General features: G+C 36.3%; 1 protein-coding gene across 7 annotated transcripts in view; it reads right to left on the reverse strand.

Annotated features, from left to right (window-relative positions):
• The window catches only part of BTBD8 (BTB domain containing 8), a 93,575-nt gene that overhangs the window by 58,502 nt on the left and 11,778 nt on the right, over positions 1 to 23,295 (reverse strand). For 4 of the 7 annotated variants that reach the window (XM_025996492.2, XM_072754630.1, XM_072754627.1 and 1 more), the window contains 2 exons: positions 10,272 to 10,507; positions 7,001 to 7,118 (listed from right to left, as the gene is read on the reverse strand). In XM_025996492.2, coding sequence (XP_025852277.2) covers positions 7,001 to 7,118; positions 10,272 to 10,507 — 354 coding nt within the window. The remainder of the gene's footprint in view (positions 1 to 7,000; positions 7,119 to 10,271; positions 10,508 to 23,295) is intronic. The other 3 variants (XM_072754628.1, XM_072754632.1, XM_072754629.1) reach the window with 1 other exon arrangement.

A 23,295-nucleotide genomic window follows, 5' to 3' on the forward strand; every position in this document is an offset into this window, starting at 1 on the left:
AGCTTCCTTCCTTTTCCTGTTCCTTCCATCATAGGCAGATCAACACAGAAGTTTGACAGCTCCTTCAGTCACCCCTGGGTTCCTTACCATGTTCTCTCACATGCATTTAGCCTACTAAATTTCTTGCAAGTATAAACCCTATCCTCATGTCTGCTTCTCAGAATATTTGCACTAATACAGCATGCTATTTCCTTTAAGTAAGATTAAAAGCATTTGAGACTTAAACAATTTCCCCGACTTTAAGACAGAAACTTCGAAAATATTCCTACTTAATTAGATACAAGCCTCAGTTTAAAAATAATGCTATATGGGGAGGCCTGGGTGGCTTAGCAGTTGAGGGTCTGCCTTCGGCTCCTGGAGTTCTGGGATCAAGTCCCACAGCAGACTCCCTGCATGGAGTCTGCTTCTCCCTCTGCCTATGTCTCTGCCTCTCTCTTTCTGTGTATCTCATGAAAAATAAGAAAGAAAAGAAAGAAAAAAAGAAAAGAAAGGAAAAGAAAGAAAAGAGAAAAGAAAAAAGAGAAAAGAAAAGAAAGAAAAGAAAAGAAAAGAAAAGAAAAGAAAAGAAAAGAAAAGAAAAGAAAAGAAAGCTGTATGAAAAAAAATGCTGTATAAGGTGACTGGGTGTCTCAGTCAGTTAAGCATCCAACTCTTGGTCTTAACTCAGGTTTTGATCTTGAGGTTATGAGTTCAAGCCCCACACTGGGCTCTACACTGGGCGTGGAGCCTACATTTTTAAAAAAGTGCTATGAGATGGCACAGCATATTAAAAATCTTTGCCAGATTTTTCATTCTTCAACATGCCAAAAAACATTTTCTCCTTTTGATTAAATTTAATCTCAACTGACTAGGCTGCTTCTGCTTCTGGCTCTGTCAAGATGCCCTAATTTCCCCCTTGCTCTTGCATTAGCACATTGCTTGCTATTCAATACTTCCTGATGTTAGCTGAACTAGATTCACTACTCCAGGCAGAATAATGGCCTGGATTACTTGGGGAAGCTCTAAAGAAGGAATTTTTCACTAAGACTGTTTTTGTTGTTGTTGTTGTTGTTGTTGTTGTTGTTGTTTTGTTTTTTTAAGTACTCTGCTCCAAGAATACTTTTTAAATTATTTCTATATAACTAAATAAAGTTAAACCCAGGGTAGTGAATCAAACTTTTTGGAGTTGTCACTATTACTCACTGCACATCTTTGCAAGCATCTTAGAGAACACATACTTTCAAAAAAGCAAAGAGCTTTTTCTTAAGACATCCATTTTGACATCCATTGATTAAAGCTTTCATAAGATTAGCCTTCCTAAGTAAAAAAATTATTTGTAAAGTGTAATGGATGGATGCCCTATTATCCAACAAAATTAGAACTTATAGTTGTTTGGCTAATCAAAAATAATTAAGAGAATTTAATTATTTGTATATGTCATACTCATTTTATAATAACTTAAAAATAAATATGGAAAAGTACAACATAGGAAATATAGTCACTAATACTGTAATGACTGTGTATGGGGACAGTGGTAACTACACTTATTGTGGTGAGCACTGCATAACATAAGTTGTTGAATCACGGTTATGCACTTGAAACTAATACAATATTGTATTAGTCAACTGTATGTCAATAAAACAATCATTTTACTGAGCATTAAAATTCCAGAAATTCCAAATTATACAGGTAGAAGTATTCTAAAAAAAAAAAAACTTCTATACTCTTCATGGAGAGAAAACCACCAGTAATCACTTGATAATGACCTTAACTTCTTGCAGGAAATTAGCAGTCTCAAAAAACTCTCTACCCGGGGATGCCTGGGTGGCTCAGTGGTGAGCATCTGCCTTCAGCTCAGGGCATGATCCTGGAGTTCCAGAATCGAGTCCCACATCAGGCTCCCCACAGGACGCCTGCTTCTCCCCCTGCCTATGTCTCTGCCTCTTTCTCTGTGTCTCTCATGAATAAATAAAAAAAAAATAAAAAATAAAAAAAGAAAAGAAAAAGCCTCTCTACCCCTAACACTGAACAATCCTTTCTCTTTTGAAATTCTCCAAACGGTTTTCATGCTCACTTGCAACCAACCAATCATTAACAAATGTACCTGAAGACCAGTTAGAATGTCTGTCCCACTTCCAAAAACTGTATCTTAATAAAATATTTGCCAATTCTTAAAAGAATACATATGGATTCATTCACAAATCTTTCACCATAAGGCCAATCCTTTTTTTAATGAGAGTTCACTGATAAGAGCCTCTTTTTTCTCACAAAAACCATATGTATATACATCTATAATTTCGAATTCAAATTTCTCTAAAATGAAGAATGAAATCTAAAACTTTTGTGAAGCACCCGATGTATAGAATCATTTTAGATTTTTGTAAATTCCCCCTCAAACTTTTACATTGTCCATCTATACTAAATTCAGTAACAATTTTTAAAATGTCTCTTCTTTATTAAATCTTCCCATTCACTTTATTTTGTACTGGAATAACTTTTTTTTAACTTTTTAAAATACTTTTAAGATTTATTTATTTTAGAGAGAGAGAGAGAGAGCGCGCACCAGCGGGAAGAGGGGAAGGAAAGAAAATCTCACACAGACTCTACACTGAGTGCAGAACCCAACGCGGCTCAATACCACAACCCTGAGATCATGACCTGAGCCAAAATGAAGAGTAAAACATTTAACTGACTGAGCTACCCAGGTGCCCCATAAAAACTCTTTCATACTCATGTATCATTGATTTATTTAATATTTCATTAAGTTATGCTGTGAAAATGATAAGTTAAATGGCATTAAACAGGTTTGGGAACAACCCAAGTGACTCTTAGAAGACACAAACTCAATGACAAGAACGGAAAAATCTAAGTACAGAGAAGAGCCTCCTAAACCTTGACAGTTCTGCCTCCTGTGCTGTTAGTATATTCTATAGAGAATATCTAAAGAGCAGTTTTGTCAAGTTCAATCAAGGAGATTGTACTGCATCGGGCACCCAGTGTCTTTAGCTTTGGTACACCACTGCAACCTCCCTTAAAAGCCTGTGGCACTCAGGAATTTTCTGTTTTCCTTCTATTGTTATCACATCAAACCTCACAAGTGGACATGGCTGACCACTTATTACTAACAAAGTAATTAATATTAAGATGTTAGTGACTCACTTCATTGCATGGTAATTTGGAATTTTATAATTATTAAGGCTTCCTGGCAATCTGAGTAAGATAGCAAACTTTTTCTGTAAAGGGACAGATAATAAATATCAGATTTAAATATCAGGCTTTACAGGTTACTGTTGCATATGCTTGTTTTTTGTTGTTTTATATAAAAAGAGGGCAGTGACCAGATCTGAGCCATAGTTTGCCAGCCTCTACTATAAAGTATAAGACACAATGTGTCTCCCTTCCAGATACCCAATACATATTTATATCAACTAATATTCACTAGAAGCTTATAATGTGCCAGCTATTAGGTTATTTTGTGTGCATTACCTCATTCAATCCCCAAAGCCATCCCATGCTATAATTACTATTACTATTCTTTTCATAGATAAAGAAATTGAGACTTGAAGGCACTTCTTGACCATTCCATAAATGATGGAGTCAGAATCTAAACCCAGACTAACTTCTGAATTACTAAACTATACACTTCTAGAAAAGCTTCCAGTTGAACATATAACTGATTAATACTATGGCACAAACTAGAACACTGACCTTCTGACTGAGTGCCAATTTGCTAAATATTCAGAAAAAAATCTACATTTTAAAAGGGGAGTTGGATACTTTAACTCACTGAATGAAAAATCTAATGGTATAATATCAGGCACTGAAAAGAAAGGCATTTTGGAAAGGATATCAGATTGAGCATCAAAGCTAAAATCAGGAATCACTGCCATGCTATTTCAATAAATCAGCCCAAGAAAATCTTAATTATGGAACACAGAAGTACAACAGACAATCTTAAAAATGAAACAGATTCAATTTCTCTGGAAACACTACAATAATAAATAATGCCATAAAATGGGAGATCCCCAATAGAGTGGGTCAGGTGTGAACTTAGGGGTAGGCTGAAGATGATAGGAGGAAATAAAGACAGAAATGTACAATATCCAGATACTACTCATCTGGTGAATGAGAGCAATTCAGGCAGGAAAGTAATGTTACAGAGGTCTACAAAAGTAGGTAATGCGTAGTAGCATCCCAGGAAGCAGTACTCAGAAAAGGTGTAACATAAAAACAGGATCAATGAATTCTAAGGGATCCTCCATTTATTATAACCCCCATCCTTTCAAATAAAAAGCGCTCTCTTCATTTCTCCTTTGAATAGAAGTATTAGAGATAAACAAGGACAAAGATGTGAGAAGAGTGTAGAATATGCTTCATAGGGGAAAAGGCCTGTGTAGATGGAAAAAAGTAAAGTAAATTTGACTTTTCCTGAAGGCCCACTGCTGTTCCATCCCTTCTTGGTTGGGGTGAAATGTAAGTGATTCAAGCCACATTTCTCTGCTTGTCCCCCATAAGTGCATACAGGTTGTTGCTACTTTCTACACAAAAACTTGTTATCAAAGGCCTGTTGCCTGGATGATGATAGCAAACACCTATATAGTACTTTAAAGTATTTTAATCCTAATAATCACCCTGTGAGAGGAGTACCTTGAGAATATCCTGTTTGATGAAGATCTGAAGCACAAAATGGTTAAATGACTTGCCCAAATTCACAGAGCTAAAAGATGGCAGGGCTAGAATTCAAAACCAGACAGAAAGGCTCCACACACAGTTCACACACTCTTAATTACTCTGTTATAAAATAACTTCTTTGGCTTAATTGTGCCACCACAAGCAAGTGACTGGCATCAAACTGCATATCAAGGGCTCCAGGCATTAAGCTAGGGATCAAGATAAAGACTGGACAGAGCAACTAGCAACGGGAGAGATAATCTTGGAAGAACCAGGTATAGAGAGAGCATGAAAAACAGACAGGGACTCAAGAAAAGAAGAAACTACCTCATCACCACATCAATTTAGACATATTATACTAGCAAACTATTTATAAAATAGACCCCTAATGTGAATATAATTCTGATCATAAATCCTGATAATTATTAGTACTTGCACTGATCTTTCAATATATGAGTACATATAATTTAAAAATGAAAACAGCCATATTACAAACAGATTTTTAGCCACACCACTAAGATAAATGTGAACGTTGACCAGCTAGAACAAGAAGTAATTCAGAAAGGTCTGATGCTGGGCTTTAAATTACATGACATGAATATATGTCTTCTGAACTACTGACATAATATTCCTTAAATTGAATAATAAAATTATGTACTAAACAGAGAGTTGTTCAGTTTGGAGTAGGAAGGTAATGAGATTTAGATTTTGCCATTGTAACTCACAGAAGTGTACTAAGTAGTAGAAAACATTAAGCCAGATCTTCTTGTAATATGTGCTCAGGAAACTGCCGTTCTAGTTAATATACATTTATTTTTTATTGCTAGGTGAACAAAATAAACCAGAAGTGTGAGCAAGAGCTCTCCTGAAATGCAAACCTAATATTCTAGATCCAGTTCCTAAAACAGTCCACTATCAGGCAGCGCACAGAGAGGCCAAATATAGACACTGTTTGAGGATATATTGCAAATGATCACAAGGTCTTGCTTTCCCCGTATGACAACAATAACCTTTGGGCTCTATAAGTAAAACTTTGGTATGATCCCCCTGTGGTTTCAAGAAAAACCTGAACACAAAATAAAATTAAATTAATTTTTAAAATAAAACTGTGTTGCCCCCCTCCATAAAAAAGAATGAGAGAAGCAAACAAACAAACACATATGCACACAATATTTGGAAATATATATCCATGATATGGAAAACATATTACTAAATCTGTATTATATCCTGTATTTTACTATATATATAATGGAGATTTCATAAAAATTGGAAAAATGTGCATATGTATGTACTTATAATTATAAAATACATGTTCCCCAGAGAAAAGCTCAAATTGTGAATGGTAGTCTGACTGAAACTGGGAATCCTAGAGTTTAGCAAGGTAATGCTGTCAATTAACTGGCAAAGCCAATATGAAGTTTGAGAGCACAAACATCAGTACTGTTGGCATAGTTGAATCCTATAATCTAAACCCATTGCTAATTTCACTAAGAATGTGCACCCTTAAGCCTAGAAGACTGGTTCTTGCCATTGCAAATAGCCTGGTTCTTCCTCTTCAGAAGCACCAGAATAACTTATTGACATTCTATTTAAACACAAAGAGAGGGAGGAAGAACACTGGGCTCCTCAGTGTTCTGGTTCATTTTTTGTCCATTGTGAGGCTCAGCTGTACGTCTTTCCCTTGAGTTCCCAAACAAAAATCTGTATTTCTTATTAAAAATTTTTCTTCTTTTAAGCAGATTTTAGTTACTTGCAAAAAAGAGCAGGCTTTAATTTGAAATCTAAAAGCCCAGAATGTTGAAGCAACCCAATTCTAAAGCATGATAATGGTTTTTTTCAAAGTACATTGAAATACTAAGCCTTCTAATCAATGCTATTCATAAGAGTATCTATTCTGAATCAAAGACTTTGAACCAAAATGCATCCAGAGAAAATATATGTCATTCATATAAAAATAATAATTTTCAATACTATAATGCCTGTGAAATTAAAAATTGCATTTAATTACATTTTCTGTGACAGTGGCTTTCAAACCTATTTTAGGCAATAGAATATTTCCTTCTAATGAAATCTTAGGTTCATGCCCAATGCAAAGCAGAAATTCGCTCTGGCTAAAACATGCAAACATGTCTGGGGAAGGGATATGTGTGCCTATGTGAACCTGCGGGCAAAAAACTCTACCCGATGTACAACCTCTTCCCCTGTCAGGGGCTCCCTGAGGTACAACCATGACACCTCTGTGACTTTTATGAATCAGAGCTTGAAAACCACTGTGCTAGAAAGAGACAGCCACCCCTTTAAACTTTACTTTCACAAACCAAGACACCAAATCAATCACATGCCTATTTACCTGTGAGCTTTAAAACTTTTTCCATCAACATAAATATCAATATCTGGGCAACAATGTTTCACGTAAAGTTTCAATAAATCTTCTCCTAATTCAGATGCAGGATCCAAGTCATAATTATCTTTAAAAGAGAAAAACAAAACTAAAAAATAGTTTCTTTCTTATAAACATCCCAAAAAATGTGTTTTAATATTAACTAAAGGTTTTCCATATAGTTATCATGATTAGCTACTAAGAGAGAGCAATAGTAACTAAAATATTTAACTGGTAATTTCAAAATAAAACAACATTAAAATCATATATATCTTGCTTTGAAATATAAATTTCAACTTAAATAATGAAATATACCTTTTAATATAGATTTACATTTAAATATAGGGAATATTATCACAAAATTACATACCCAAATTAAAGCCACTTCATGAATATCTGACATAAGAAGTTAGAAAATTTTCCAATTTTGATGCCCTTTCTTGTTACCTATTACCTTCGTATTCCTGTTCATGACTTTTTTGGTGAAAATAACATTTGAACCAATAGATATCCAACTAAAATCAATGGGAAACTACTTAAGAATTTTAATAAAGGGAGTGCCATGATCAGACCTGTAGTTAATAAACATTGTTCTACACGGTATAAATGGAGGGTGGCACAATGAAAGGCCTAGCAACTAGCGGGGGCACAAATGTTCAAGAAAAATTGCAAAGACCTGAAATAAAGAAATGGCAGGAGGATAAAAAAGAGAAGTGTGTAATAATATTTAAGAGAAGGGCACCAGGCTGGCTCAGCTGGAGGAGCATAAGTCTCGATCTCAGGGTCCTGAGTCTGAGCCCAATGTTGGTGTAGAGATTACTTAAATAAGTAAATAAATAAACTTAAAAAATATTTAGAAGACAAATCAACAAACATGTTTATGAATATAATGAAGGGTAAAAGAGTAACTGAGTAGAATGATAGTGATAAAATTTACATGATAGAGTACTTAAGAACAAATTATGTTCGAGGCAGATGATTAAGTCGGTTTGAGGCAGACTAAATTTTGAAATATTTAAGGTATATTTAGACAGATACGTCTAGTCAGTGGTTGGATATGAAGCTTAAAAAATGGGAGAAAACCAATTATTTAGGGGGTATAAAGACAATGTGCCAATGAAGGAGGCAGACGAATGGCCAAGAAGGAGAATCAAGAGAGTACAGTGTCATAGAACACAGGAAGCTTCAAGGAGGGTGACACTCACAGTAGGAAAGCCTGCAAAGAAGTTAGTAAGATGTGGACAACGAGTATCTGCTAAACTGGTCAACATGGGAGTTTTCCACGGAGGAATAGAGAAATAGTTAAGACGGGGGTTGAACAGTAAATGAACTCTTTTCACTTACAACTGCAATGTGTTTGGCCACTTTAATGGGATGCCGTGGGGCTGTGACAGAACTCTAGACAAGAGGCAGGAAAAATGAGTACTAAATATCAGCTCAACCAACTGCTCTGGGTGGCCTTGAGAAAGTCCTTTATGCTCTTAGAGTTCTCATCTATAAATCAGCTTATAGCCACTTACTCCTTAGAGTTATCTGAGACTAAATGAGATAAACTGTATGAATGGATCTACCTTAAAGCCTAGAAGACACATCCATTCATTTATTCACCACAGTTAGATGTTGTTAACACACAAAAGAGGATTCTAAGTAGGCTTAAATCAATTTAGTTATTATTGTTGTTGTACTAAATATCAGTAATAAAATCCTTTAGTTAACAGATACTTTCATATACATTCTGCTACAGTCCCTGTTTTGAAAATACCAGTTTGATCTAACACAATTGATATATTAGGAAACAATCTGAATGTAATGTGAAATTTTCATTTGCTTATGTGCATTTCACTTCCTCGCAGCTCATTCACAAGAAATACTAGGTCAATGCAAAAAACCGCACCCAGCTGAACGGAGCCATGTAAGAATACACAAAATACACAGAAACATCTTAAATATCTACCAGATACCTCAATTCACTGCATATGTTATGAGCCACATCCTCCATATCTGGTGTTATACATTTCCATCTGATTTCAGATAACCAACTGTTAGGAGACCATTTTCTATAAATATTTTTGTGTTTCCCTATGGTCTGACCTTTCTGAGCAAAGCATTGGAAAACTTGGACAAAGAATGATTAAAGAACAAACAGGTTTGGAAGCTAGAGATAACTGTGAGGTTCCAGAAAGATTTACAGGTTTTCTTCCCCTTAAAACCATTTCCCTATACTCCTGGGTGGTGAAGCTAATATGTTCCTCTCTGTTCATCAGGGAAGATTTATTTACCTTCCAAAGTAAAGACCCCTCCCTCCTACTCTCTCTTTCTCTGAAGAAGATGGGCAGATCTGCCAGGAGTCTATCAGAGTCTCCTAATTTTAGTGTTCCTCTTTTATAGTGCAATCCCATTTCACATGTAGGGTAACATCAGGCCCTCACCACCTAACCTTGTAGGGACTGGGGTTTGGGAACTTAGATGCTCTGTAACTGACAAGCAGTCGGTTTCTTGATCCAGAGGTCTCGAGTTTCCTGTCAGAATATCTACTATATGTCTCTAACTATATCATCTATACTTCTATCTTTTTTTATACTTATATTTATCTATACCTTCCTATGTCCTTAACATCCTCCTTCTGCCAATTCACAATAATTCATAAGCTGCAACCCTCTGATAACCACTTCTACAAACAAACTGAAATTCTTTTTCAAGGTCAAATACCATATTTATTGTAGTAATGTATTTCTTAACAATTCAACCTGTGTAAAACCATACCGTTTTTATTATATTCCTATCTTTTTACAACATGTCACAACAAAACTGTAAATTTTGTGCTGTGACAAAATATAATGATGATTTTATGTTGCATGTTGTTTTTAAGTAATACATATGTTATAACAACTGAATCTATAGTCTGCTTAAAGCTTTTACTGGTGTAGATTAGAATAATGATGATGACATGTGGAGGCTTAAGAGGACAATTGTGAATTATATGTGTATTATTCATAATAACCCCAACTCCAATTGTTTGGGAAAACTAGGAGTTGACTATAGGATTACTTTCACTTACCCATATAAATTTACTTTCACTTACTTTTATTACATTTACTTTCATTTATTTTTATTTCATTTACCTATTAGAAAGAAACCAGTATAATTGATTTTTGAAGTATGTTTTTCTCCAATTGTATCAGAATATAATTACTATCATGGCATTGCAATTTTATAAAAATCCACAAAAAAAATGCCTCACCAGTAGAAATTAAATTGTTCTCTCCATCACCGATATCCTCTGGAACTTCATGCTTCAGAAGAGAACAATGAGAGGACTTTTTATCTAAGAACTCGACAGATGATCTTCCACCATTGTCAGTGCACTTTCCAAAACTGAAGTCGTGTGTCTTTTGTGGTACTCCCCTCTCCACTATCTTTTTCTTAAGAATTTCCTCTTCATAGTTTTTTATGCTTCTGTTTGATGAATATACAATCCTAAAAGAAAATGTAAAATATTAATAAAAATAATGTTGGTGATTCTTAAAACCTAGTCTCCCAAGTGCTGCTTTCATATAATACAACGATATAATTTTTCTAAAGATTTATTTATTTATTTATTTATTTATTTATTTATTTATTTATGATAGACATAGAGTGAGAGAGAGAGAGGCAGAGACACAGGAGGAGGGAGAAGCAGGCTCCACGCCAGGAGCCCGACACAGGACTCGACCCCGGGACTCCAGGATCACGCCCCGGGCCAAAGGCAGGCGCCGAACCGCTGAGCCACACAGGGATCTCCCAATGACATAATTTTAAAACCATTTTTATCTGGACTAACTGGAAAAAGATCTCAAATAGCATAAAGTTTTAAAAGTAGAAAATGTTTCAATGTTAGAAAGTAATATATAATACAATCACACTAGATAACTTAGATAAAATGCACAATTCCTAGAAAGACACACACTACCAAACCTGACTTAAGAAGAAACAGAGTATCTGAACAGACCTATACTAACTACAGAGACTGAATTAGTAATTAAAAACTTTCCACAAAGAAAAATCCAGGACCAGGTGGCTTCACTGGTGAATCTACCAAATGTTTAAAGAAATAACACCAAACCTTCACAAACTTTTCCAAAAACTAGAAAGTGGCACACTTCCTAAGTCATTCTGAGGCCATTATTATCCTGATACAAAAGCAGATAGACACCATAAGAAAACCATAGATTAATATTCCTTAGCAAAGTAACAGCAAATTGAATCTAGCAACATTTCAAAAGAATTATACACCACAAGCAACTGGGGTTTATCTCAGGAATTCAATGGTCGCTAAACAAATGAAAATCAATGCTATATATTACATGCTACGGTCTGAATGTTTGTAGACCCTCAAAACTCATATGTTGAAACCTAATGCCCAATGTAACATTAGGCAGGAGGTAGGGCCTTTGAGAAGTTAATTAGGTGAAGCCCTTATAAATGGAATTAGTGCCCTTATAAAAGAGGCTCCAAAAAGATCCCTTGTCTCCTTCCAAAATGTGAGAACACAGTGAGAAGTCAGCACCTACCACCCAAAATAGGGTCTTCATCAGAATCCTACCATGCTGGCACTCTGATCTTGGACTTCCACCCTCCAGAAATGTGAGAAATGAATTTTTGTTGTTTATAAGCCATCCAGTCTGTAGTATTTTTTTATAACAGCCCAAAGACATCATAAAGCTTTTTAAATTTAGTTCTCTTAGCAGGACTAAGACACTATATCAACAGGACAAAAACCACATGATCACATCAATAGATGCAGAAAAAACCTTTGACAAAATCTGACACCCTGTCATGATGAAACACTCAACAAACTAGAAATAGAAGGAATGTCCTCAACCTGATAAAGAACATCTATGAAAAACCCACAGCTAACATCATATTTTTTTTAAATTTTTTTTAAATTTAATTTATTTATGATAGGCACACAGTGAGAGAGAGAGAAGCAGAGACACAGGCAGAGGGAGAAGCAGGCTCCATGCACCGGAAGCCCGACGTGGGATTCGATCCCGGGTCTCCAGGATTGCGCCCTGGGCCAAAGGCAGGCGCTAAACCGCTGCGCCACCCAGGGATCCCAGCTAACATCATATTTAATGGCACAAGACTGAAAGCTTTCCTTCTAAGATTAGAAAGGATGTCTGCCTGTTCTCATTACTTCTATTCAACATTTAACTGGAGGCTGTAGCCAGGGGATTAGGCAAGAAAAAGAAATAAAAGGCATCTGGATTACAAAGGAATAAGTAAAGCTATCTTTATTTACAAATGACAAACTTGTATATAGAAGTCCTTGGAAATCCACCCCAAAACCTATTTGTTAAACAAGTTCTACAAGGTTGCAGGATACAAGATCAATATGCAAAAATCACTTGTATTTCTAAATACTAGAAATGAACGATCTAAAATAAAATTAGAAAATAATACCATTTACAATAGATTAAAAAAATGCTTACGAATATATTTCACAAAAAAGCATAAGACTTGTTCATTCAAAATTACAAAACAAGGGCAGCCCAGGTGGCTCAGCGGTTTGGCGCCACCTTCAGCCAGGGTGTGATCCTGGAGACCCAGGATAGAGTTCCACATCGAGCTCCCTATATGGAGCCTGCATCTCCCTCTGCCTGTGTCTCTGCCTCTCTCTCTCTGTGTCTCTCATGAATAAATAAATAAAATCTTTAAAAAAAATTACAAAACAATGCTGAAAGCAATTATGTAAAGGGAAACATTCTAGGTGACTTTTGATTTTTAAATTTTATTTAAATTCAATCTGCCAACATACATCTTCCAGTGCTCATCTCATCATGCACCCTCCTTAATGCCCATCACAAAGCAGATGATTTAATATTGTTAAAATGGCAATACTCTCTGAATTGCTCTATAGATTCAATGCAATATCTATCAAAATTCAACTACCTTTCTCCAGAAATTGAAAAGTCAGTCCTTAAATTCAAATAGAAATGCAAGGTACCCAAAATAGTCAAAACAATCTTGACAAAGAACAAAGATGGAGGATTCACACTTCCCAAATTCTGTTTCCTACAAAGCTACAGTCATCTGTACTGTGTGGTAGTGGCATGAGGATAAACATATAGATAAGTGGAATAGAACTGAGTGTCTAGAACTACATATATGGGGAACTAACTTTTGACAACAGATTTGTGATATTGTGATTTATAATATGAAATACATAGTTGGTCTTTGTCCACTGTTCCTAGCACATATTTCCTAATACTCTTGTAATTTCCTATGCAAGAGTCATAGAGACATCTTTTGCTATAATACTTAACTTTGTTCCCAGCTTCTGAAGTAGCTCCAGATGGATGGAAGTGGAATGGATGGCTTTTCTTACTCATAACAACAAGCCCTTGAACCACAACAGAGTTTACATTAATGAGCTAGGTGACATTTGGAAAACCCTCAAGGAAATAGGGCAGTTGGTGAAAGAGTCTGAATTAATCATCAATGGCCAATAATTCCATCCATCATGCCTAGGAAATAAAGCCTCCACAAAACCCCTAAAGGATGGGATTTGGTGAACCTCTGAGTTGGTGAACACGTGGAGGTGCTGGGAGGGTAGTGTGCCCAGAGAGGGCATGGGAGTTCCACTCCCCCTCCCACATACTTGCCCTTTGCATCTCTTCCATCTGACTGTTATTAAGTAACATCCTTTTATAGTAAATTGGCAATATAGTAAGTAAAATCTTTTCCTGAGTTCTGTGAGCTATTCTAGTAAATTAACTGAACCTAAGAAAGGAGTCATGGGTACCTCCAATTCACGGCTGGTTGGTCAGGAGCACAGGGAACAACCTGGACTCACAATTGGCATCTGAAAAGGGTTGGGGACAATCTTATAGGACTGAACTGTTTACCTGTGGGATCAAGTAATATCTCCAGGTAGTGTCAGAATTGAGTTGTACTTGTAGACACCCAGCTGGTATCTAGAGAATCTCAGAATTGCTTGGTGTGGGGGAAAACTCCCACACATATGGTGACCAGAGGGTAGGAAGTGAGGTATACTATGAGTAGAGTATTAAAAGTAATGGAAATACACAGTAATGTGGTTTTCCTTTACAGATATCCAACAATCCAATATGAAAAGAATAGTCTCTTAGAAAGACGATGCTGAGACAACTGGATATCCAAATGGAAAAGGTGAAAGATCTAAAAGTAAGAACTAAAAAAGTATACACAGGTATAAATCTTCAAGACTCTGGATTAGGCAACAGTTTTTTACACATAACACCAAAAGCACAAGTGACAAAAAAAGAAAAAAAAAGAAAATGAAAATCACAGAAATTATTATAAACTTTTGTACTTTCAAGGACACTATGAAGAAAGTTAAAAGACAACTCACACAATCAGAGAAAATGTTTGCAAATCACATATCTGATAAGAGACTACATGTAAAGAATTTTAATATCCTTTTACAGGGCAGCCTGGGTGGCTCAGCAGTTTAGCACTGCCTTCAGCCCAGGGTGTGATCCTGGGGGCCTGGGATTGAGTCCCATGTCAGGCTCCCTGCATGGAGCCTGCTTCTCCCCCTACCTGTGTCTCTGCCTCTCTCTCTCTTTCTCTCTCTGTCTCTCATGAATAAATGGATAAAATATTAAAAAATAAAAATAAAATAAAATCCTTTTACATACAATAAAATTCTTTAAGATTTTATTTATTTATTTGAGAGAGAGAATGCTGGTGAAAGAGAGGGAGCATACGCAGAGTAGAGGGGTAGAGGGAGAAGCAGATTCCCCATTTTGCAGGGAGTCCAATATGGGGCTCGATCCCAGGACCCTGGATCATGACCTGAGCGGAAGGCAGATGCTTAGTTAAGACTGAGCCCCTCAGGAGCCCCAGAATAAAACTCTTACATAGAGACTATGTATAGAATATAGAATATATAAATAATTTAAAAATATAAACAATACAACTCAATAATATAAAGACAAATGGCCCAATTTAAAATGGGCAAAGAATGTTTAGTAAGAATATCTTCTTACTAAAGAAGATATATAGTAGCCAATATGCACATGAAAAGATACTCAACATCATTAGCCATTAGAGAAATACAAATCAAAATCACAATGAGATACCACTTCACACCCACTATGATGACTATAATCAAAATGACAGATAATAACAAGTGTTGTCAAGAATGTAGAGAAATTGGAATCCTCACACATACTAGTAGGAATGTAAAATGGTGTAGCCTCTTTGGAAAAGAGTTCTGGCATTTCCTCATTCTGGCATTTCCTCAAAAGTTTACCGTATGACCCAGCAATTTCACTTCTATAACACAAGAGAAATGAAAACATATGTTCATACAAAACTCTGTGCATGAATGTTCATAGTAGAATTATTCATAACAGCCAAAAAGTCAAAACAACCCAACTGTCTATCAACTGATGAATGGATAAACAAAATATGGTATATCCATATGCACAGAAGAGGTTTAACATAGCAGCCCTGACTATCTTTTAAAAGACTTAATTATAAGGTTGGTCCTTGGCGGACATTTGGGAACATGATTTCAGGAGTGTTCCTGGCATTCTATAAATGACAAGCATGGCTCATTCTGCCTGAACTATTTATATAAATAATATGGTTTATGCTTAACACCTGCTTTCCTTCCAGGAGTCTGCAATATGGATGCACAATAGATACAGGGTGCCTACATGACAAACACCTAGTAAAAACTCTGGACAGAGCCTCTAATGAGCTCCCCTGGTTGGCAACATTTTAGAAGTGTTGTCATAACTCATTAACTCGGGGGATTAAGCATGTCCTATGTGACTCCACTGGGAGAAGACTCTTAGAAGGTTGTGCCTAGTTTCCCATACTTCACTTCATATGCCTTTTCTTTTTATTTCTTTTGTAATAAATCATAGCCCAGAATAAGACTATATGCTGAGTCCTATGACTCACCAAATCATCAAACCTGAGGATGGTTGTGATGATCCTTTATCCATCATACGATGAAATATTCAGCCATGAAAACAAATGAAGAACTGACAAACACCACAACATCAATGAATCTTGAAAACATCACACTAAGTTTAAAAAGCCAAACATAAAAGGTCTTTTATTATATGATTCTATTTATATGAAATTCCCCGGATAGGCAAAACCATAAAGACAGAAAGTAGATTACTGACTGCCAGGAAATAGGAGAGGAGAGAGTGGGAAGTGACTGTTGGGGACATGAAACTTCTTTTTAGGGTGGTGAAAGTATTCTGGAATTGGAGTGGTGGTAGTTGCAAAACACTGCATATATACTAAAGCCCCTGAATTATACAGTTTAGAAGGGTGAATTTTAAGATGTGTGAATTTTATCTCAGTTTTTTAAAAGACTGAGAAAAGAAGGAGAGGAACTGGAGGCAGTGTAATAGATAACTCTTGAGCTTTATTACAAAAGGATGCAGAGCATTAGAGTACTAGCTGGCAGAGTATTAGTTGAGAGGGAAGTGAGGTCAAGAAGGGCTTCTCTTATTTTTAAAATGGGGATAAAATATCATGTTTATATAACAATGAGAAGGTCCAAAAAAAAAAAGAAACTTCTTTTGGGGAAAACGAAAATTGCTGGAGCAATGTTCCTCAATAGGAGAAAAGAAATAGGGTGACAACTGGCACACAAGTGGAGGGAACGGTTTTAGAAGCACTGACAGTTTATCAATAGTAACTGGGGAGAAGACAAAGCATATGGTGTAAATGGAACTAAATGAATAGATGTGGGAACAGTTTGTGAAAGTTCTCTTCTAATTGCTTTGATTTTTCTCAGTGAAATAGGAAGAAAGGTCATCAAGTAAGAATGAAGATGGGGAAGAACAGCTGATGGCTCAACAAAAAGGAGGTGTGAAATCATCTAGGAGAGTAGGAGAGCAAATGGGACTAGGGAGATATAGTATGACTGCATAGAGTATGATTGACAGTCAGCACTAAGTGCCTACCTGAGGTTCATGGTCATAATTTAAAGTGAGACCAAACAGCCTATGTTTTTCTCTTGTCATTTAATTGTGTGGATGCAGGAGTAGAATAGTCAAAGAACTGGATTTGAGTTTGGGGTTTTGACATGCAAATAAGGCAAATTCAGAGGGGGCAAGGAGAGAGAGGCTGTATGTAAAGGAAGTGATATAATGATAGACAAATTTAAGCTAAAGTAAGGACAAGAGGATAAGAGACAATAATAAAACTGAGGTAAGAGTCATTACAGGTCTGGATGGAGTTGATAAATTATTATATTTGGGAGTTTTAAAGGAGTAAGGTAGAAAGACAGAAGGTGAAAATTAGAGGTTGAGATGCTTGGAATCAAGATTATGGAGGAATGCAGTTATTGATAATGACATGATTTAGGATTTGACACAGTAGTGAGGTAGAAGAATTAAAAGAACCAAAAGGCCATGGTATCGGAAACATTACCTATGTGACAAATGTAATTACCAAGAATTACATTACTAGAGAAATTAACAAGAATTTCTTTGGGAAATGAAAAGGACTAACTTCTAGGGAAAATAGTAGAGTAGGAGGATCTTAAGCACACCTCTCCCATGAATACAAGTAGATAACACTCACATCTATGAAAATAACCTAGGAAATAAACTGAAGACTGGCAGAACAGATTCTCCACAGCTAAATGTAGAAAAGAGGACACATCAAAAAGGGCAGGAAGGGTGGAGATGCTGTCAGGAGCCAAATGGCCCTTGGGACTGTTTGTGGGAAAGAAAGATGCCATGGACATGAAGATGACCAGACACTAGCCACGGGGGACCCACATGGGAAAGATGAATCCCCATAACATTTGGCTTTAAAAACCAGATGGACTCAACAATCAGTGGGGCTTAACACCTGGAACTTTAAAAATCAGCAAGCAAAGCTCTGAGAGAGCCAGGAGTCCCCTCATTTAATAAGAGAGCACAACAACAGCCACGATGAAATACAGCAGAATGCAGCAGTTTGAAAAATACCTGGGGTATATAAGAAGGGGTTTTGGGGGATCTCTGGGTGGCTCAGTGGTTTAGCGCCTGCCTTTGGCCCAGGGCGTGGTCCTGGAGTCCAGGGATCGAGTTCCGAATCGGGATCCCAGCATGGAGCCTGCTTCTTCCTCTGCCTATGTCTCATGTCTCTGCCTCTCTCTCTCTCTCTCTCTCTCTCTGTCTATCATGAATAAATAAATAAAAACCTTAAAAAAGGGGGGGGGGTTATTTGCTAATATCAGAGTGTGTGCTAGAGGGGTAGGGATCTTAGGGAACTTCTCCAAGAACAAAACAGCTGTTGAGCACCATTACCCTCCCCCACACCAAAGTCTAGCTACATGGGCACCTGCAGGAACAAGCAGGGCATGTACACTATCCTCTTACATACTCCATACTCCAATTATACTACAGTATAATACAGTATACTAAGTATACTCCATACCCCAATTCTCCTACAGAAATGCCCTCTCCATCACATCCTAGCCAAGACTTTTCCCAGGGGCCACAGACCCCTACCCACAACTGACTGACACAGACCTACTGGCTCCTCACAACCCATCCCACATTTTCCTGCAGACCTGCCCCATTCAATACGTCCTTGGCTGAAGCCCATCCAAAGCAGTGCCATAAGCCTGGCAGTATGCAAACAGCCCTAACAGGATCCATCAACATTTCAATGTGCCTCTGCTCTGGGGGAGAGGAGAAATTAATCACACATACCAGTCCAAATGCAGCCCCAGCATGGGTTGGGGACAGACATCAGGTCTGACGTGTACTCCACTCACCAATGAAAAATTCTCAGGAGACAACGCAGAAAAGTACCTGCAGTTCCATGCTACTGCATCTCTGGCAAATGCCTGATATGACTCAATCAAGCCCAAAGTGGCCCCAGACTGGCCCACTAACAACACAGGGACAAAACTCTGGCCACAACAGGCAAAGAGAGCCATTGCAGACAACTACAATAAAGGTAAAAATGGTTCAGCCACAACACAGGGGAAAATACACCAAACATAAAAGATACCTTTGAAGTGCCAGGTTCTGGGGATACCTGGGTGGCTCAGTGGTTTAGCACCTGCCTTCAGCCCAGGGCATGGTCCTGGGGTCCCAGGATCGAGTCCTACATCAGGCTCCCTGCATGGAGCCCACTTCTCCCTCTGCCTGTCTCTGCCTCTCTCTTTTTGTGTGTCTCATGAATAAATAAATAAAATCTTTAAAAAAAAAAAAAAAGAAGTGTCAGGTTCTAGTGAACAGGAGATACTGCACAATAGGCACTATAAGACCTCTTCTTCATAAGGTACTGTTTTCACAAGGAGGAGAGATAGCTAATTTTCCTAACACATATAAACAGATACAGAGAGTTAGATAACATGAGAAGACAGAGGAATATGTACTAAATGAAAGAACGGGACAAAATCATAGCAAGAGAGCTAAACAAATGGAGATAAGTAATATGCCTGATAGAGAATTTATAGTAATGGTCATGAAGATACTGACTGGATTTGAGAAAAGAGTGGAAGACTTCAGTGAACACTCAACAAAGAGATAAAAATATGAAAAAGAGCCAATCAAAGAACTCAGCAACTGAAATTAAAAATACAGTAGAGAGAAGAAATAGTACACTAGAGGAAGCAAAAAAAAAAAAAAAATTAGTCAGCAACCTGAACAACAGAGTAATGGAAAGCAATCAAGCTAAACAAGAGAGAGAAAAATAATAATAAAAAATTAAAATTGACTAAGGGAGCCCAGCAACATAGTCAAACATAATAACATTTGCATTATAGGGATCCAAGAAGAAGATACAGAAAAGGGGGCAGAAAATTTATTTGAAAAATAATGCCTGAAAACTTACTGAATCTGGGGAAGGAAACAGAAATCCAGATCCAGAGGCATAGAGAGCTCTCAACAAAATCAACCCACAGAGGTCCACACAAAGACACATAGTAATTAAGATGGTGAAAAGTGGTTATAAAGAATTTTAAAAGCAGCAAGAGAAAAGAAAACAGTTATATACAGGGGAAAACCTCATAAGGCTATCAGCTGATTTTTCAGCAGAAACTTTGCAAACCAGAAGAAAATGGCATGATATATTCAATGTACTAAAAGGAAAAAAACTGCAGCCAAGAATACTCTATCCAGCAAGGCTATCATTCACAACTGAAGAAGAGAGTTTCCCAGGCAAACAAAAGTTAAAGGAATTCATAACCACTAAACTAGCTCTACACGAAATTTTAAAGGTAACTCCTTTGGTGGAAAGATCACAAATAGTTGTTAAAAAAAAAAGTCAGAAGTACAAAAGCACATGGGGGTAAAATTAAGTATATCTACTAAAATCAGTCAAGTGATTCCCAAACTAGAAGGATATAAAGTATGACACCATATACCTAAAATATAGCTGGGATGGGGGAAGAGAAGTTAAGAGTGGGTTCAAACTTAAGGAATCATCAACTTAATACAGAATGCTATATGTGTAAGATGTGTAGATATCATATCTATTGATTACCAGAAAACAAAAACCAGTAATACATATCAAAAGAAAAAATGGAATCCAAGCATATCACTAAAGAAACAGTGAGGGAAGAGAGTAAGAAATAAACAGAGAAGAACTACAAAAACAACCCACATGCAACAAAATGGCAGTAAGTCCATACCTTTCCATAATTACTTTCAATGAAATAGGACTAAATGTGCCAATAAAAAGATATAGAGTGACAGAACAGATATAAAAGCAGGAACCATCTACAAGAGACTCATTTCATACTAAAGATACCCGCAGATTGAAAGTAAAGGAATGGAAAAGCAATCATTATGCAAATGGAAGTGAAAAGAAAGCCAAAGGAGCAATATTTATATTGGACAAAATAGACTTTAAAACAAGGGATGGAAAAGGACACTACATAGACACAAAGGGAACAATCCAACAAAAATATATAACAATTCTACATATTTATGCACCCAACATGGGAGCACTCAAATATATAACAAAGCTAATCATAAACATAAAGGAAATAATCAAAAATAATACAATAATAATAAGGGACTTCAATACCCCACTTACATAAATGGACAGATCACCCAAATAGAATCAACAAGGAAAGAGTGTCTTTGACCTATTAAACCAAATGGATCTAACAGATATATTCAGAACATAGCATCCTAAAACACTAGATATACATATTCTTTTCAAGTACAAATACAGCACTCTCCAGTATAGATTACATGTTAGGTCACAGAACAAATCTTAACAAATTCAAAAAGATCAAACTCATGCCATGCATCTTCTCCAATCACAATTGGAACTAGCAATCAACCATAAGAAAAAAATCTGGAAAGAACACAGATACATGGAGGTTAAATGACATGAAACTAAACATTAAATGACTTAACCAAGAAATCAAAGAGGAAAACAAAAAACATAGAGACAAATTCAAATGAAAACAACAATGGTCTAAATGAAACAATGATCCAAAATCTTTGGGATACAACAAAAAAAGATCCTAAGAGGCAACATTATAGCAATTTAGGCCTACTTCAAGAAACAATAAAAATCTCAAATAGCTGATGCCTGGGTGGCTCAGCCGTTCAGCATCTGCCTTTGGCTCCAGGCATGATTCCTGGTTCCTAAGATGGAGTCCTACAGTGGGCTCCCTGTGGGGAGCCTGCTTCTCCCTCTGCCTGTGTCTCTGCCTCTCTCTTTCTGTGTCTTTCATGAATAAATACAATCTTAAAAAAAATCCCAAATAAACAATCTAATCTCATACCTAAGGATCTAGGGAAAAAAAAAACACAAAATGAGAAGGAAATAATAAAGATTAAAGCAGAAATAAATGAAATAGAAACTAAAAAATAATAGAACAGAACAATAAAACCAGGAGCTAGTTCTTTGAAAAGATCAACAAAATTGGTAAACCTTTATCCAAATTCATGAAAAAAGAAAAAAAAAGAGAGAATGCAAATAAACATCAGAGATGAAAGAGGAGAAATAATAACCAACACCACAGAAACATAAAGGATTATAAGAGAACATTATGAAAAATCATTTGCCAACAAACTGGACAACCTAGAAGAAATGTATAAATTCCTAGAAATATATAACTACCTAAAACTGAATCAGGAGAAACAGAACATTTAAACAGGCCAATTATCAGCAATTAAATTAAATCAATAATCAAAAATCTCCCAACAAAACTCTAGGACCAAACAGCTTCACAGGGAAATTCCAACAAACACTTAAAGAAGAGTTAATACCTATTCTTCTCAAACTCTTCCAAAAAATAAAAGAGGAAGGAGATCTTCCAAATTCATTCCACGAAGCCAGCATTACCCTGATACCAATACCAGATAAAGACACCCAAAAAACCCCCAAAACTATAGGCCAATATGTCTGATGAACATAAATGCAAAAATCCTTAACAAAATACTAGCAAATCAAATCTAACAATGCATTAAAAAATCACTCACCATGATCATATGGGATTTATTCCCAGGATGCAAGGGTGATTCAATATTCATAACTCAAAGTAATACAAGAGAAAGGATAAAAACCATATGATCATTTCAATAGATGCAGAAAAAGTATTTGACAAAGTATAATTACCATTCACGACAAAAACCCTCAACAAAGGAGATTTAGAGGGAACATACCTCAGTGATAAAGGCCATATATAAAAACCCCAAAGATAACATCATCTTCAATGGGGAAAAACTGAGAGCATTTCCCTTAAGATCAGGAATAAGACAAGGATGTCCACTCTCACCACTTTTATTCAACACAGTATTGGAAGTCTTAGCCCCAGCAATCAGGAAGAAGAAATAAAAGACATTCAAACTGGTAAAGAAGTAAAACTTTCACTATTTGCAGATGACATGATACTATACATAGAAAAATAAAGATTCCACCAAAAAACTACTAGAACTGATAAATGAATTCAGTAAAGTCACAGGATACAAAATCCATTGCATTTCTATACAATAATAAAGAAGCAGCAGAAAGAGAAATTAAGAGAAATTTGTTTTTTAAAAAACAAAACCATTTACAATTGCACTCTAAATAATAAAATACCTAGAAATAAGTTAAACCAAGGAGGTAAAAGACGTACTCTGAGAACTATAAAACACTGATGAAAGAAATTGTAGATGACACAATGAAATGGACATATATTCCATTCTCATGGATTGGAAGGACAAATATTGTTAAAATGTCTATATTACCAAGGATGCCTCGGTAGCTCAGTTAAGTGTCTAATTGTTCATTTTGGCTTAGGTCATGGTCTCAGGGTCATG

Source organism: Vulpes vulpes, chromosome 3 (assembly GCF_048418805.1).
Source record: "Vulpes vulpes isolate BD-2025 chromosome 3, VulVul3, whole genome shotgun sequence".
NCBI classification, from domain to species: Eukaryota; Metazoa; Chordata; class Mammalia; order Carnivora; family Canidae; genus Vulpes; species Vulpes vulpes.